The sequence below is a fragment of the Sparus aurata genome, unplaced genomic scaffold (genome assembly GCF_900880675.1).
Source record: "Sparus aurata unplaced genomic scaffold, fSpaAur1.1, whole genome shotgun sequence".
Classification (NCBI taxonomy): Eukaryota; Metazoa; Chordata; class Actinopteri; order Spariformes; family Sparidae; genus Sparus; species Sparus aurata.
The window spans coordinates 14,126-31,014 of NW_022045108.1; the positions used below are offsets into that span (position 1 = coordinate 14,126).

General features: G+C 47.9%; 2 protein-coding genes across 5 annotated transcripts; both read right to left on the reverse strand.

Moving 5' to 3' along the window:
* Positions 1 to 309: 309 nt before the first annotated feature.
* Positions 310 to 9,340, reverse strand: gabpb2a (GA binding protein transcription factor subunit beta 2a). Of its 3 annotated transcripts, none has more exons than XM_030410569.1 (8): positions 9,140 to 9,340; positions 6,508 to 6,615; positions 5,886 to 6,053; positions 5,400 to 5,594; positions 5,115 to 5,298; positions 4,363 to 4,539; positions 4,159 to 4,277; positions 310 to 3,791 (listed from the first exon to the last, which is right to left on the reverse strand). In XM_030410569.1, exons 2-8 carry the CDS (start codon positions 6,613 to 6,615, stop codon positions 3,438 to 3,440), a joined length of 1,305 nt encoding a protein of 434 aa, XP_030266429.1. In that variant the 5' UTR covers positions 9,140 to 9,340; the 3' UTR covers positions 310 to 3,437. The 3 variants fall into 3 exon arrangements, with proteins under 3 accessions (XP_030266429.1, XP_030266428.1, XP_030266430.1); XM_030410568.1 differs by having other exon boundaries at positions 8,561 to 9,340; XM_030410570.1 differs by having other exon boundaries at positions 8,215 to 9,340.
* A 1,065-nt stretch (positions 9,341 to 10,405) lies between these two features.
* On the reverse strand, positions 10,406 to 15,391 carry mllt11 (MLLT11 transcription factor 7 cofactor). Of its 2 annotated transcripts, XM_030410575.1 has the most exons (4): positions 15,245 to 15,391; positions 13,602 to 13,781; positions 12,554 to 12,681; positions 10,406 to 12,505 (listed from the first exon to the last, which is right to left on the reverse strand). In XM_030410575.1, exons 2-3 carry the CDS (start codon positions 13,764 to 13,766, stop codon positions 12,589 to 12,591), a joined length of 258 nt encoding a protein of 85 aa, XP_030266435.1. In that variant the 5' UTR covers positions 13,767 to 13,781; positions 15,245 to 15,391; the 3' UTR covers positions 10,406 to 12,505; positions 12,554 to 12,588. The 2 variants fall into 2 exon arrangements, with proteins under 2 accessions (XP_030266435.1, XP_030266434.1); XM_030410574.1 differs by having other exon boundaries at positions 10,406 to 12,681.
* Positions 15,392 to 16,889: the final 1,498 nt, after the last annotated feature.

A 16,889-nucleotide genomic window follows, 5' to 3' on the forward strand; every position in this document is an offset into this window, starting at 1 on the left:
TAATTAATTTCTTTATATTTTCATTTCCTGCACGTTAGTTTGTCTGATTTAAGGTCAGTGGTTGAGTTACATAAAGTTCCTTCAGACTAACGAAGCAAACATTGATTGTTCTGTTCATGTAACTGAAGTCAGAAACAAACATGTTGGAGTTTCATTCTGGACCTTGGAAACCGCAGCTGGCAGAACCGGGTCAACACCAGGTCCACTGAGCAGCTGTTCTGGAGCGTTCCATCCCTCTCAGCAGACGCAGGTTTTATTTTAACTCTCAAGGTCAAAGAGAAGTAAAAACTAAAATAATACCAATAGAAGCTGTTTTTATGATTTATTTACATTAAAGAATTTCTTAATTGTTGAATTTTGTTTCCTTAAAGAATAAGTTTGTTGTGTTCGGATTCCTGATGGATCCGTTTGGATCAAGTGTCTGAAAACACACATAAGAGTCAAACTGTCACACTAAAGCAGAACAGAGTCAGTTCAACGCCTGAACGCCTCACGATGAGTTCAGGTGTCACTGTGTGAAAGCATAAAAAACCAAAACAAAGAAGTTCTTATTAAAAAAAACAAGTGTTTATATTTCAGATTTACCAATGCAGGCAGCCATCATCATCATCATCATCATCATCATCATCATCATCATCATCATCATCATCGTGGTGAAGCATTCAGGTACAGTTAAAAAAATACAACTTTATATGTACATAGAAAAAGGTAGGCTTCGCTGAGCTTATAAAAATAACTATCATACTCAACTCAAATGACACAGAATCACTGATCAGAGGGCGGACAGGTGAGTCTGTCAGCTGACAGGTAGTAATCAGTAACTGCTGTCCCAGGACCGGAGACTGAACCAGGACTTCATGTGTTTCATCTGGACCTACAAATTGTTGGATGTTTTATAGAAACAGGATCACGTCCTCCCCTGACGACCTCTGGACTCGTTAATGACGACCAAATGTTTAAAGTCACATTTTGATGCAACAGAATGTGTCGAGTTTGAAAAGTTCAGTTATTCGTCATGTTGGAAAACAGTTTGGACTGAAGCCGCGTGAACAACTCAGGAACCGACGGTCACAATACTTCAGATATTCACTCAACACGACCACACGCCAAATTCAAGCGTGTGCGATTCAGACACTAAAAAATGAAGCTGAAAAAGTTGTGACTGCTCTGAACAGAACATCTGCAGGCACAGACGTCCGTCAGTGAGATAAAGTAGCTGTTCATCAGTTACAGATCCCAGAACGCACTCAGACTCACACTAACAGCACACGAGACACTCGGCAGGAATGTGACGCGACGGAAACAATCATGAGACCAATTCACACCACAGCTGACCACATTCAGTCACCTGGACGGAGTTTTAAGTGTCAATAAATCTGATAATTCATCAGTTGTTTAAAGTTCTTAAAACTCGGCCGACAGAAATCTGAAGAACATTTGGAGCGACTAATCAATAAGTTCTGTTCGACCCAACAAGCCTTAAACAGCCCGATGATGGAAAACAGACCTGGTTTTAAATAATAATCAACATTAAAGGTTTCCATGATGGACCTGGTTCAGGTCCTGGCTCAGGTCCTGGTTCAGGTCCTGGCTCAGGTCCTGGTTCAGGTCCTGGTTCAGCTGCTGGTTCAGGTCCTGGGTCAGGTCCTGGCTCAGGTCCTGGTTCAGGTCCTGGTTCAGGTCCTGGTTCAGGTCCTGGCTCAGGTCCTGGTTCAGTTCCTGGTTCAGTTCCTGGTTCAGGTCCTGGCTCAGGTCCTGGCTCAGGTCCTGGTTCAGTTCCTGGTTCAGGTCCTGGTTCAGGTCCTGGTTCAGGTCCTGGCTCAGGTCCTGGTTCAGGTCCTGGTTCAGGTCCTGGCTCAGGTCCTGGCTCAGGTCCTGGCTCAGGTCCTGGTTCAGGTCCTGGCTCAGGTCCTGGCTCAGGTCCTGGCTCAGGTCCAGGTTCAGGTCCTGGCTCAGGTCCTGGCTCAGGTCCTGGTTCAGTTCCTGGTTCAGGTCCTGGTTCAGGTCCTGGTTCAGGTCCTGGCTCAGTTCCTGGTTCAGTTCCTGGTTCAGTTCCTGGTTCAGGTCCTGGTTCAGGTCCTGGTTCAGGTCCTGTCAGGACTCAAAGCCTTTTCTGAACTCAAACACTGATGGGCCTGTTGAGCAGTGAAACCAGCTGACATTCTAACATTATTCCTTTTGCTCGCTCGGTTTAAGATTAATTTGTTAAACGAGAGTGAACTCGTTCTGAACAAACGTTTCATCGACAAACATCAGAAAAGAAACAAAACTAGTTAGAAACAAAAAACTAAGTGAAAGAAGTAGGAAAGCAGTTCAGAGTGAGTTACCGTAGTGTCCAAACAATCCTGACAAAGAGGCTTTCACAGCTCCCAGTGGAGGCCTTATTTTGGGGAAGCAAAATGGTGCCAGCTGCAGCAAGAGTTGGGCAACTATTTCAAAAAGGCGAAAATGATCCAGTTTATCAGAACATGGAGTTCTGAAGGCATCAGCGGAACAACTGGTTGGTTCACAGACTCACCAGATAAAAACAACCCACTGACAAAAACTGAACAAAACAGAAACAAAAGGATATAAATGGTGCACTGGGGATAACAATCGGCGCTCAAACATCAAGGAGGAAAATGTTGAACTGACAAACTGAGACTCTTGATTCCTGCTGCATCCTCAGGTTCAGTGACGTCGTCTTTATAAGCACTCCGAGTCAAACTGGGAAGCAAAATGGTGTGTTAAAGCGATGATCAGGGAGCAGACGCGGCTGCACACAGGGAGCACCGTCTCACGATTCTGATCTGGGATCACTGATTGTGGCGACAACAAAAAAAGTAAATATGCCTTCGGGTAAAAAGTCCCGCCTCCTCCTGAGTTTATGTTTCAGTTTCCTCTCTGCTGTCTGTTTCTTCTCCCTCAGCTGGTCTCCATCTCTTCAATCCTCTCATCCAGAGTCATTCGATTTAGCATCCCACTTAAGTAAGCATTCAGTTATAGAACATGTGGGAACTCAAAATGGTGCACAGCTAAACCTGCCATGTTTGTTTAGTCTGTTTTCTGTCTATCTTCTCTCTTAGTTGTTTTTTTCTGAGAAGCCATTTTGCTCCTCCTCTCTGACATGTTATCAACAAATCTTTTGGGATTGTTGGTATTTAATCATTCAGGGATTCAGAATGGTGCGTGACTGAAATCCTTGTGTCTGTTGTCGACGTTTGTTCTCCTCTCACTGTTCGTGGGAAACCATTTTGTTTCTCTTCTCTGGTGTCTTTTAGGGATTCAAAATGGTGCACACTTCAAACCATCCGCCATGACTCACCCCCTCCCCCTCCGTCACACACTGGCCACCTGTTCAAAGGGATGCAAATTAGTGCGAGTCCATCCAACTGCCTCGGTTCTGATCTGTCTTTCCATCAGTGTGTCGGCCCTCCTCACCCCTCCTCCCCCCTCTGTTAGGAGCTGACCTCCGTCGTCTCTCCTCCCGTCTCCACCAGCGTCACCTGACCCTCCTCCCCCTCCATGATGATCCCTCCCTCCTGCAGCACCACCATCTCTCCCTCCTCCTCCACCATGCTGGCCGCTGCCTCCTCCTCGTCCTCCTCCCCTCCCACCACCTCCTCGGGGCTGGCAGCATTGGCGGCGGCGCTGATTGCGGCGGCGTTGGCGTTGGCGCTGTTGGCCTGACTTTGGGACATGGCCTCCAGTTTGATGCGGTACTCCTCGGCCTCCTGCTCCTTACGCAGCAGCTGCTGCCGGTACTCCTGCGCCTTCCTGTTGGCCTCCAGCAGCTGCCTCTGCAACAACTCCTGCAGGAGGAGGAGGAGAACAAGATGATCACAGAGAGGAAGAGACATGAAAGAAGAGGAGGAGGAGGGGGAGGAGGAGAGGAGGAGGAGGAGGAGGAGGAGGACAAGATGATCACAGAGAGGACGAGACATGAAAGAAGAGGAGGAGGAAGAGGAGGAGGAGGAGGAGGAGAACAAGATGATCACAGAGAGGACGAGACATGAAAGAAGAGGAGGAGGAGGAGGAGGAGGAGGAAGAAGAAGAGGAAGAGGAGGAGAACAAGATGATCACAGAGAGGAAGAGACATGAAAGAAGAAGAGGAGGAGGAGGAAGAAGAAGAGGAAGAGGAGGAGGAGGAGGAGGAGGAGGAAGAAGAGTCACGCTTACCGTCTCTCCTCCATCATTGTGATTGTTGGTCACCTCCAGTTTCCTCTTCCTGGAGGGTGGAGGCTGAGGCTCCTCCGTCACCACCTCCTCCGTCACCGTGTTGGCCGGCACCGCCAGCACTGAAACACAAACAGATTGATTGATTATCAGGTATTGATCAGCCTCAGGAAGTGTCGCACTGAGTGAAGGCCGTGTGCGTCGTACTTTGCTGTCCGTGCTGCATGGTGACGAAGAACGGCGGCGCCATCCCTCCTGTGGTCTGCAGGTTGCCGTGCTGGTCGGTCACTATGGTGATGACCCTCTGACCCCCTTCGTTGACGACGGCGGCGTGCTGGATGTTGGAGTCCAGGGCGCTTGCAGCCATCGCTTCTTCTGAGTCACCTGAAACAGAAAGACCCAAACGTCACGCCTCCACAGGACTCGTCTGGATGTTCGGTGTGTTCAGTGTTCAGGTGTGTTCAGGTGTGTTCAGTGTTCGGTGTGTTCAGTGTTCAGGTGTGTTCAGGTGTGTTCAGGTGTGTTCAGTGTTCAGGTGTGTTCAGGTGTGTTCAGTGTTCGGTGTGTTCAGTGTTCAGGTGTGTTCAGGTGTTTTTCAGGTGTGTTCAGGTGTGTTCAGTGTTCAGGTGTGTTCAGGTGCGTTCAGGTGTGTTCAGTGTTCAGGTGTGTTCAGGTGTGTTCAGGTGCGTTCAGGTGTGTTCAGTGTTCAGGTGTTCAGTGTTCAGGTGCGTTCAGGTGCGTTCAGGTGCGTTCAGGTGTTTTTCAGGTGTGTTCAGGTGTTTTTCAGGTGTGTTCAGGTGTGTTCAGTGTTCAGGTGTGTTCAGTGTTCAGGTGTGTTCAGTGTTCAGGTGTGTTCAGGTGTGTTCAGTGTTCAGGTGTGTTCAGTGTTCAGGTGCGTTCAGGTGCGTTCAGTGTTCAGGTGTGTTCAGGTGCGTTCAGGTGCGTTCAGGTGTTCGTACCTGCGTTGGCCTTGTTGAGCAGCTCGGCCAGGTTGACCACGCCCCCCTGGATGGCAGGTATTCCCTGGATGATGAACTGTGGCTGGCTGGTGGTGGTGCTGGTTTCCACATTCATACTCACCTGGTTCAGGTTCACCTGGTTCAGGTTCACCTGGTTCATATTGACCTGGTTCTGCATGCCCTCCTGCACAAACACAACCAATGTGGAAAAAAAGGTTCAGAACACATTTTCTCGATACAGTTTCCTGTCGGAGGTTCTGGTGTGTTCTGTCAGCGCCGTCTCACCTGCAGCAGCAGCATCAGCTCCGTGTTCTGGATGTCGACGGCGATGTCGAACGGCGTCTTGTCAAACTTACTGAGCGCGTGCACGTCAGCTCCGTGTTTGATGAGGGTCTCGGCCACGCCGTGATGACCGTGCTGCGCCGCCCAGTGAAGAGCCGTCATCTTCAGCATGTCTTTGGCGTTGATGTCGGCGCCGCTCTGAAAGATAGTCAGAGTTAAAACGGGCCTGAAGAGTTCTGAGGAGGAGGAAGTACACGAACACGTACAGCAACACTGCAATAATGAAGAAGAGTTCATTTCTGACTTTCACTAAAATCACATGTTTAAGTCACATGTTGGTAAAAAGCACGAGGGAGACAAACTGACACGTCAGATTTAAAGCTCCTGGAAACATTTAAAGTCAACAGATAAAAACTCTGACAGACTTTCACAGAATTAAAGAGCTGAAACACTAAATGTAACTGCAGTAAAGGTGATAGTGGTTCTGACCCGGACCAGCAGCTCCACGATGACCGTGTGTCCCTCGGCGGCGGCCATGTGCAGCGGGGTTCTGTCCACTTTGGTGCGGGCGTCTCTGCTGACGCCGGCTCTCAGCAGGACGTCGGCCGTCGAGTAATGACCGTGCTGAGCGGCCAGGTGGAGCGGAGACGTGCCCAACTACAGGACGCACAGACGGACACGACTTCACTCTCACTGACATTAAATACATCCACATGTTGAGCTGCTTCTGCTCCCTCAGGGTGACGGCTGATGTCTCGTCTCAGTCAGTGTCAAACATATTCAGTTTCTCTCTCAGATGTCGCGTTTATTTTGTTTTTTGGTGTATTTCTGTTTGTGTGTGTGAGGAGACGAACATAAAGATCATTCTCATAGTTTCTGTTTTGTTTCAGAAAGAATATCTGCATGTAAGATGAAACACCATAACTAACATAAATACAGGCTGCTGTGGTTCAGACGGAACTGTGGTGATGTGTGTGTGTTTGGACTGAACAGACTGAGAAGGCGAGCAGCACCGTGGGTTCTCTCAGGTTAAAGAATACAACACATTAAATCAGTTGCTCCCTGCGGTCACTCTGACACTCGAGTCGGATCAGACGGCGGCGAGTCTCACCCAGTCGGTGGTGAACGGCGCTCCGTTGGCCATCAGGTTTCTGACCTCATCGTCTTGACCTTTCCGAGCCGCCTCCAGCAGACGCTTCCCCAGGTCCACCAACGACATCTGACACACACAAACATTCAGGTCCTTAAACATCTCGCTGCACTTTATTCCACATGAGCACGCAGACAGCGCCTCTGTTCACAGATACATGTTTACTTTTATGGTCAATTTAACAGTTAGCTGCAGGACAACAGATGGAAGCGAGCCGGCGCAGCGACAGACTGCTGAACAGTCAGACACGTTACTGTACGACTGAGCAGGACGATTCTGCTGCAGCTGAAACTGACGGCAGGAAAAACATCTGTGACAGAGGCAGGACGTCTCAGTGTGACAATAAAGATCATAGTAAAATGACATCAGCGCTCTGAAACATTGAACCTCACTGAGATCTAATAAATATAAATTACCACACGCATCTTTTTCTGCACTGAAATCTCTGAAAAACTGTTTTCTCATCGGAGCTGATGGTCGAAAACAGCCGACAGGTTTACTGATGTCGTTTTTAAAACGTAAAATATTCTAAATGAAACGTATCAAACACATTCAGAGAGAATATAACTAAATGTTTATTAAGAGTGTGAGTTTGTGTGAACTTGACGTGAAGCTGTGAAGAGTATTTTACTGAGACAAACGATTCTAATGTAAATGAAGAGAACGCTCCGTCAACAACACGCAGAAGACGTTCAATAAGAGTTCATATTAATGTGATCACATGTTGTCATGTGGTTCTGATCAATAGTTCCTTTGACTTCACTGATAGATAACTGTTGTTAATGTGAGTCTGTTACAGAAACACCGTGTTTGGATCAGACTGAACTTTATCATTTCTGTGACGAGTCTGTTTGTTTCAGAGGTCTGTAACGCTGAGCATTAAAAAAACATCTTCAGATTCAGTCATGAAAATAATCACAAATCAATACTTATATTGATTTGTGATTATTTCAAACTCTACTTTGTAAAATAACTTCTGCTGATCTGCAGTCAGTGTTCAGACTACAGACGGCTGTTGACTCAGCACAGATCTGATCCAGGACCAGGCCCAGACGATCTGTGAGGGAGCAGGTTCTGCAGCAGGCTCGGTACCTGTTGGTCTGCTCACTACTTTACGGTAAACGGGGAAATGATCGGAAGCTAACAGCTACACGTCCATTATCGGACAGATCCCGCCTCAGTACGCCGTCTGGACCGGGGCAGAACTCAGACAAAGAAGCGATCAGAGTTCGAACATGTTTTATTAGTAGTGAGTGATGTAATGTGGGTCAGAGTGGTGACACAGAACCGGACTGTACGTCTGACTGACGTGTCTGAGCCGGACCAAAACAACACAATCACTCTGTCCGATAATGGACTCACCCCTCGTGTTTGAGCGCTAACTGTATTAATATGATCACTTCACTAAATCAATAAGTGCATCAGAAGCACGCGGGGCCTGGCGGTGCCTGTGGGGCTGATCTGGGAGCAGCTGAGCTCCAGTCGACGGTTTCTTTAAGCAGAGAAGTCTCCGCAGCTAGGCGAGTTAGCCCGTCACTCTGTCCGACAATGGAACCCGCCGCGCTGCACGGCTCTCAGACGGGGGAGGACGAGGGTTTTCTCTCCGCGGCCGAGGAGCCATTTTACGCGCCTTCATGGGCAGAAAAGAGTCCGCCATGTGCCACGTACCCCCGTCTCCCCTCTCCGAGCGGTACGGTACCGCCACAGCCGTTCAGAACCAGAACCTGCTCCAGCTAAACATTTACAGCAACACGGACAGGAAACTGTTTGATATTAAGTTGTTGGTTTTCCGGGGGAAGTCACAGAGAAATTTCCTATTTTACACACGGAGAAAAAACTACTTCCACATCCGGTTAACTAGCATTCTTCAGGCGCGCGCCGTCAAACAGCGTCCAGCAGCTTCGCCGGGAGAAACGCTCCCGCTCAGCCTCTGAACCGCCATCACGTTATTTAACACGAAGAACAACAATTACGTGGTTTTATTCCAGCGGGGGACGACAGAGCAGCTACTCACCGCGTCAGGTTTGTTAGGAGCCAGCCGGAGTGCTCCTCTCTGCTAATGTTAGCACGCTAGCAGGCTAAACAGACGGATCCCTCTGCGCGCGGCTCTGTGCGGTTATCACTCTGCGTTTATCACGAACAGGTCAGTGAAGCGCAAACTGCTCCATGAAGCGCAAAACATGCACATACGGCGCTGCGGCGGCTCGTCGGGCTCCTCTGGGCTTGTTTACTGCGGCAAGTTAGCGACAGGCGGCCGGTACGTGCCCGGATGTTGTGGACTGAGCTTTCAAAATAAGACCGCAAACGGTATTGTTATTTTTAGGGATTTAATATTGTGATGTTGCTCATGGGCGTTAATTTCTCATGGGATCAAAAGTTAAAGTCAATTTAAAAACTGACAACGAGTCACATGAGCAACACAAGTCTGATCAACAGTCCAAGTTACTGTCAGTCTGCATTTTATGCTGAAAGTCCTGACAGGAAACGTCTTCTTCATTGTCTCGCTTTGACGCTGCTGTTTACCAGCTAGCTGTGTTAGCCGTTAGCATGTAGCATGCAGACTGTTAGCAAGTTAAATAGAAGCGTGTTTTACCGTCCTCTCTCGTAGATTCCCGCGAGTGTTCGTGTGCTGACGTGATCTTTAGTCTGACAGGTGTTCACCTGCCGGGAAGGATTTATAAAATAGTTATTTTTGTGTTTTATCTCGTATAAAAATGGCGGCCCCTCGACACCGGAGGTGGAAGCCAGAGTGAGTTAACCTCCCTGTGGGCGGGCTCAGTGACGACACGGAGGAGCAGACCTGCGGTCAGCGCTGCGGCAGCGGGCCGCCGGGCCGGACGGACGGCCCGCTGCTCTGAGATCAGCAGCAGAACCGGGCCGCGATGCTGACCAGCGACAACAAGGAGGTGACTGTGTTCAGTCAGAGTGAATTATTAAAGTCAGCAGCTGTCAGTCACCTGAGTGCTGATGGGTGAAACAATGAATTAATACATTAATACATAAATAAAGGCACTGATGGAGAACTTTTAGATTCTGTGGATCTGATGCAGAAACGGCGACTGGACCGGAACCGAGCCTTGGCAGCCATTTTGGGAAATATTTCAAATGAACACTTTTGACAGAATTCTGTCAACATTCACTTTTATATGATGTTTGTATTTATTTGATGATAATTAAATTCATTATAATATTTCTGCTTGTTTCAGATTGAACAAACTGAAACTTCATGATTTTAATCAATAATCTGTTTATTGTTTTGTGAAGATGTTAAATAATCTAAAGTTCCTTAAATTGACCCGCAGAGAACCCTGGCAGCCATTATGAAAAATAATTACTGATAAAATAAGAAGTGATGGGACCAATTTAAATGATTTCCTTCAACAGTTTGAAGTGGATGGATGTTTGGACCCGTCAGAACCAGCTGACGGGCCTCATCATCCATGTTGTTGTATTCTGCTGCAGTGTTACTGACGGTGGTGTTACTGTTCGGAACTTCAGAATGAAGAAGTTCAAGTTGATTTGAATGTGATCACAAACTGCAAACGATGATTTAATCTTCATGAGAATATGTTAAAGGTATTTCTTTGATTTCAGCTCAGTGAAACTTTCTTTGCTCTGTGTTTTGTTTGATTTGTCTGTTTGTGTATATTAATAAAGACATTTCTCCACTTTATTATGGTCTGTCATTAAATTAATTTCTCTTAATTTCTGAAACATCACTAATGAAACACGAGGGTTCATCAGATCACGCTGAGAATCAAAGCTTATTATTAACCAGCTGAGTGTTAACCTGAAGATTCAAACACACATTTTCATCTGCGACAGTAAACTGAGCTGTGAAGTAAAAACATGGGACCGGTCCAAAGAAGACTTTAGTTTATTGTTGGCAGGTGAACAGAACATTCTGACAGAACCGGGTGAACTGTAGTTTCCTCCCTGCGGCTCAGTTTGAGGCCCGCTCAGTAAAACAGCATGAGAAACTCATAAATACATAAATACATAAATTAACAGTTAATGGAGCAGCTCGGGACAAAAGAACAAAAAGGCACAAATGGAAACAAAAAGTTTGAGTCTCATCAGAGGGTTCAGACACATTCAGTAAATCAATCAGTCAATAAATCAATCAATAATCGGAGGAAACATTTCTTCATCATGGAACAGAAACAGCGGCTCAAATTCTAATCAACGCATCAAAAGAGGATCAGCAGTGTTTCTATTATTTTGTCCACCCCCCGCTCACATGCTGAAGGGGTTAAAATCTCATTTTCACTTGTGAAGGTTGTCGGTTTGAATCTGAGCACAATTACTTTGAAATCAGCTGATCTGAGATCAAGAAGCTGGTTCAAATCCGACCAATCGGATCACTGGGATCACTGAGCACTTCCTGGTTCGGTTCTTTGACACAGTGGATGTTGTGTGTGTGTGTGTGTGTGTGTGTGTCTGTGTGTCTGTGTGTGTGTGTGTGTGTGTGTGTGTGTGTGTGTGTGTGTTGCATTCACTGTCCTCCGTACATTTCCCCTCTCCCTCCCTCACTAAACCTCCTCTGTTCTGTTCTTTGTGCTGTTTCTTCATTTAAACACATTTTTATTGTCTTTATGAAAATATCTGCAGCTTTTTTCCTCATTTTTTATTCTTTCTTTACGTTTTATCATCATTTCTTGTTGAACTGAAACTAATTGTTACCTCACTGGGTTTTAATTGTATTTCTGTTTAACATCCTCAGAGTTGATGATCAGCTTCATGATCACAGAAACTATCAGTGAAACACACATTAACACGTCTCAGCTGTCTGTGTGGTTTCAGGGAAACTGACTCAGGATCAGTGTGAATAAAAAGCTGTGGTTTAATCTGAACCAGGATCAGTCTCAGCAGACCTCCGTCCCTCTGTGAGTACCTGCTTTAATGTGAAAACCAGGCTCTTATTTTGGTGACTTCCTGGAACCGGCTCATTTTCATCAGTAGATGAAAGACTGGAGGAAGAGGCCTGCAGAGACTGATCCTGGGTCAGGTGAGACTGATCCAGGGTCAGGGGTCAGGTGAGACTGATCCAGGGTCAGGTGAGACTGATCCTGGGTCAGGGGTCAGGTGAGGCTGATCCAGGGTCAGGGTCAGGTGAGACTGATCCAGGGTCAGGGGTCAGGTGAGACTGATCCTGGGTCAGGTGAGACTGATCCAGGGTCAGGGGTCAGGTGAGACTGATCCAGGGTCAGGGTCAGGTGAGACTGATCCAGGGTCAGGGGTCAGGTGAGGCTGATCCAGGGTCAGGGGTCAGGTGAGGCTGATCCAGGGTCAGGGGTCAGGTGAGACTGATCCTGGGTCAGGTGAGACTGATCCAGGGTCAGGGGTCAGGTGAGGCTGATCCAGGGTCAGGGGTCAGGTGAGACTGATCCAGGGTCAGGTGTCAGGTGAGGCTGATCCAGGGTCAGGGTCAGGTGAGACTGATCCTGGGTCAGGGGTCAGGTGAGACTGATCCTGGGTCAGGGGTCAGGTAAGTCTGATCCTGGGTCAGGTGAGACTGATCCAGGGTCAGGGGTCAGGTGAGACTGATCCAGGGTCAGGTGAGACTGATCCAGGGTCAGGGGTCAGGTGAGGCTGATCCAGGGTCAGGGGTCAGGTGAGACTGATCCAGGGTCAGGGGTCAGGTGAGACTGATCCAGGGTCAGGGGTCAGGTGAGACTGATCCAGGGTCAGGGGTCAGGTGAGGCTGATCCAGGGTCAGGTGAGGCTGATCTAGGGTCAGGGTCAGGTGAGGCTGATCCAGGGTCAGGTGAGGCTGATCTAGGGTCAGGGTCAGGTGAGGCTGATCCAGGGTCAGGTGAGGCTGATCTAGGGTCAGGGTCAGGCGAGGCTGATCCAGGGTCAGGGGTCAGGTGAGACTGATCCAGGGTCAGGGGTCAGGTGAGGCTGATCCAGGGTCAGGGGTCAGGTGAGACTGATCCAGGGTCAGGGGTCAGGTGAGGCTGATCCAGGGTCAGGGTCAGGTGAGACTGATCCTGGGTCAGGTGAGACTGATCCAGGGTCAGGGGTCAGGTGATGAGGCGTTCAGAGCAGCAGGTTGAGGTCGGCCAGCAGGGCGTCGACGTCGGCGAGAGGAGCTCTCCAATAGTTAAAGGAGGAGAACTGAGAGAGGACGGACTGACGACAGACAGGAAAGAGAAAACAATGAGGTCAAACTGTCAGACGGTCGTCACGTTTCAGTCATATTCAGATAAAGTACTGACACCAAACTGTAAACATACTCTGTTACTTCAGCAAACGGGTGTACATCAGAAAATGTTAACAAAGGTTTTAAAATGACCAGATTTCAAAAGGTGTCTCCAAACCTACAGGGGGCAGCCTCACCGCTAACTGCTGCTGCTAGCTACAGTCAGAACATTCTCACATGTTACTGTGAACTTTGTCTGGAGACAAACCAGAACTGTTCTGGTGACTGTGACCCAGTTTGAGTCCAGTCTGAGTGAAGTGAGTCTGACGATGAGTTAGCGAGCAGATTAAACTGATCTGAGTTCAGTCAGAGACACAAACTGGAGTTCAGACGGTGGACGGTTGGATTTTTCTGTTTATAATGAAAATATTTCCTTTCTTCACATTCATGAGTTCATGTTGTTGACTTGTTAGACTCAGAAGTGAGCTGAAGCTGCAGGCTGTCAGACTGCCACCTCTGAGACACAGAGGGCTGTTAGCAGCTAGCTGTTAGCATGCTAACTGCAGTAGACGTCAAAGACAAGAAGGCCACCTGGTGCAGTGAAGTTAGCATGTTAACGTTAGCTTATCATCAGTAAACAGCTGAGTCTGATGTGATGTCATCAGATCTGCAGGTACGACGGCTCCAGGTGAAGCGTCACCTCATTAACACATTAGCATCCCGTTAGCTTCACTGCTAACATGAGTGATCACAATGTTTTCATGTTTTTGTTTGTTTTTGCTAAATTTGTGTTGTTATTTCTTTGTCCACACTGTAACCATGGCGACGGAATGTTCTGACCGAGTCTCTGCTGATGAAGGAAAACAACATGAACTGTTCTGACAGACCCGTTCCCCATCCGCCCCCTCACCTCCTCCTCCTCACTCCTCGGTGATGAAGACTTCTCTTTTCCTTTGACGCTATTGGCCGGCTGACCGTCAGTCAGACCCAGGTCTGCCAGCTCCGACACGTCGAGGGCTGGGATTGGCTGCCTCCAGAAGAGGAACGAGTCGTATTGGCTGTTTGACTTCTCCATCGTCTGAGAACGGACCTGAGAGGAACCAGAAACAAAGTCCAGTTCAACAGAACAGCAGGTTTGTTTTCATGTGTTGAACATCATTCTCACAAAGCTCGTCCCAGAACACAGAATCAGAACTTTTCACGGTTCTGTCCTGGAATTTATTAAAACACTTCATGAAATACTTTTATTAACTCACGCGAATTTGTAATATCTGATATCTGTTGCAACAAACCAAACAACCTGGATCCTTCAAATGTTCTGACCCCAGAGAAAAACAGGCTGTTAAAACGTGTGTTTTTCCTCTGGAGTCTGGTTCAGTGGAGCTCACACGGTCTGAACGGGCCGAGTCATCCGGGCCTGTGAGGAGGTGACGTGTGTCCAGACTGACAGCAGCTCCGTCTTGTTTCAAACTGATTATTGATCACAGTATTTGTGTTATTAGAAATATTTATATTTAAAGTTTCACCACATTCTGAAGAATACAGAACCAACGTGTTTGTGACACGGTGTCACTTTAAACATCAGCTGTTCATCAGCAGTCCAACATTAAAACATCAGAAGAAGACGAGCTGCAGGATCAACCAGAACAGACGAGTTCTGTGGTCCAATCACAGCTTTGACCTGATCTCAGTTCAGCTGTTCTGATCCCAACTCATCAGTTTCATGGAGCTGGGATCTCCAACGGCCCCTGAAAGCCTCCCAGCTCAGAGGTAATCAGAGTAAATTAAGAACAAATCATCAACAATGATTCATATTTATTTTAAACATCCTCATCACTGGTTTCAGTTTCAGCTTCTATATTTCTATCAGGCAGGAATGTAACTAAGTACTTTTACTCGAGTATATTTATGTGTTCGGATGGTTCCAGAGCGGCTATAAGAGAAACTGGGTCATCGCGTCACTGCGGACTGAAATAACCGCAATGAAGAGTCCTGCTGCACCAGACTACATTCACTTTTCTGCTGATTTAATGTTCGGCTGCTTTTTATGGTGAGTTAGGCCGCTGGATCCTGAGGCGTTGGCCCGGTGCTGGCCCGGTGCTGGCCCGGTGCTGGTCAGGATAACAAATAATTAAAATACAATATGATTTAACGGGTCTCACGGGTCGAGCTATTCTGCTCGGTATCGAGAAGGAGCCGGTCAGGGCGCATTGATCAGTGATCAGGTTGTGTCGAGGCGTTGGCCGCAGCAGCTCGTCTGTCGATGATGAAGCCGAATCAAAACCAATCAAACAGAATCAAACCCAATCAAACCGAATCAAACCCAATCAAACCGAATCAAACCCAATCAAACCGAATCAAACCCAGTTCACTCGCTGGGTTCTGACATCAGTCACAAGCAGAACCAGAACATTCTGATGTGGACATGTTTGTGCTGTTTGAATGTTTGACTGCAGCTTCATCACAGACTCATCATCAAATCATCAAATCATTACATCATCAGATCATGACATCATGACGTCATCAGATCATCGAGCGCAGAATCATTTTTACCTTTTTGTTTGTTTCCGGTGAGAAAATCAAAGACTTGTGATTTTCTTCTTTGTTCTGTTCGGACGCGTCTGTCAGCTGCTGCAGGTTCACTGAGATCTGCGCCTGCGTCAAGCTCACCTGAATACACACCACGGCTTCCGACAAGACCTTTCAGAATAAAAGCCGAGGGGAAGTTCGTGTTTTCTCTGTTTTTCTCCTCAGTTAGAGTTTATTTATTATTGACCTTATGAGAGAATGTTGGATTAACTGATTAAAATCAAAACACTGATGAAATTTGAAGGCTTCAAAACATTATTAAATATAAAGAAGGCATCAAATATTCTATACTTTTATTTTGAAGGACATGCTCATTTCCTGTCTGTGCGGTAGCCTGTGTGTCTGGAACACACACACACACACACGCAGCACTCAGCCACATCACTACACCCCCACCAGCCTCCACCCCCCCCCCCCCCCCCCCCCCTCACAGGTGAGGCGGTGCTCTGTGCGGTGAACCCTCTGGGGGCTGCAGGTCCAGATGCAGAACCTGGGAAGGTGCTCAAAGCAGCTATCACAGGTGTTCACTGACATTTTCATCCTATCCCTGGAACAAGTCGTCATCCCACCCTGCTTTAAATCTGCATTAATCATCCCGATCCCTAAAACGTCACCCACACCCAGCCTCAGCGACTTCCGCCCCATAACACTCACCCCAGTCATCACCAGGTGCTTTGAGAAACTGGTCTTCAGTTTGCATACCGGACTAACAGATCCACCGGAGACGCCATAGCCATCGCTCTCCACTCAGCGCTGAGTCGTCTGGAGCAACAGGGAGCTACGTCAGGATGCTCTTCATCGACTTCAGCTCAGCCTTTAACACAATATACCGGACATTCTGATTCCCAAGTTAGCCAGCCTGGGGCTCCCACCACCCACCTGCTCCCTGGATAAAAGACTTTTTGGTCAACCGACCCCAGCAGGTGAAACTGGGTCCTCACCTCTGAGCCCACTACTCTACTCCCTCTACACATCCGACTGCAGTCCCGTCCACCCAGAGAACATCAGGGTCGAATGTGCTGATGACACAACGGTGGTGGCTGATCACACGGGGCAGCGAGGCGGCCTACAGAGATGAGGTCCTGAAATCAAACAACTTGGCATCACAAAGACCGAGGAACTCATCCTGGACTTCAGGCGAAACAGAGCCGCCCCTGCACACCAACAGTGAATGTGTAGAGCGAGTGGAGTCCTCCTGCAGATCTCTCCTGGTCGGGCAACACCTCAGCGCTGGTCAAGAAGCCCAGCAGCGGCTCCACTTCCTGATGGTGCTCAGGAAGGAGCAACTGAACACTCAGCTGCTGGTGACCTTCCACCGTTCCACCATGGAGAGCCTGCTGACCTGCAGGACGCTGTGACGCTGTTTTAAATCTCACTGTGCTGTGTGATGACAATAAAGCCTTTCAGTTCAGTTCAATCAGATACTGCAACACTGTTACTCCAGTACTGTTCCTCTGAGGTGCAGTGGAGCACACAGTAATCTATTACTCGGAGGTGCAGTGGAGTTCACAGTAATCCATTACTCTGAGGTGCAGTGGTTCACAGTAATCTATTACTCTGAGGTGCAGTGGAGCACACAGTAATCTATTACTCTGAGGTGCAGTGAAGC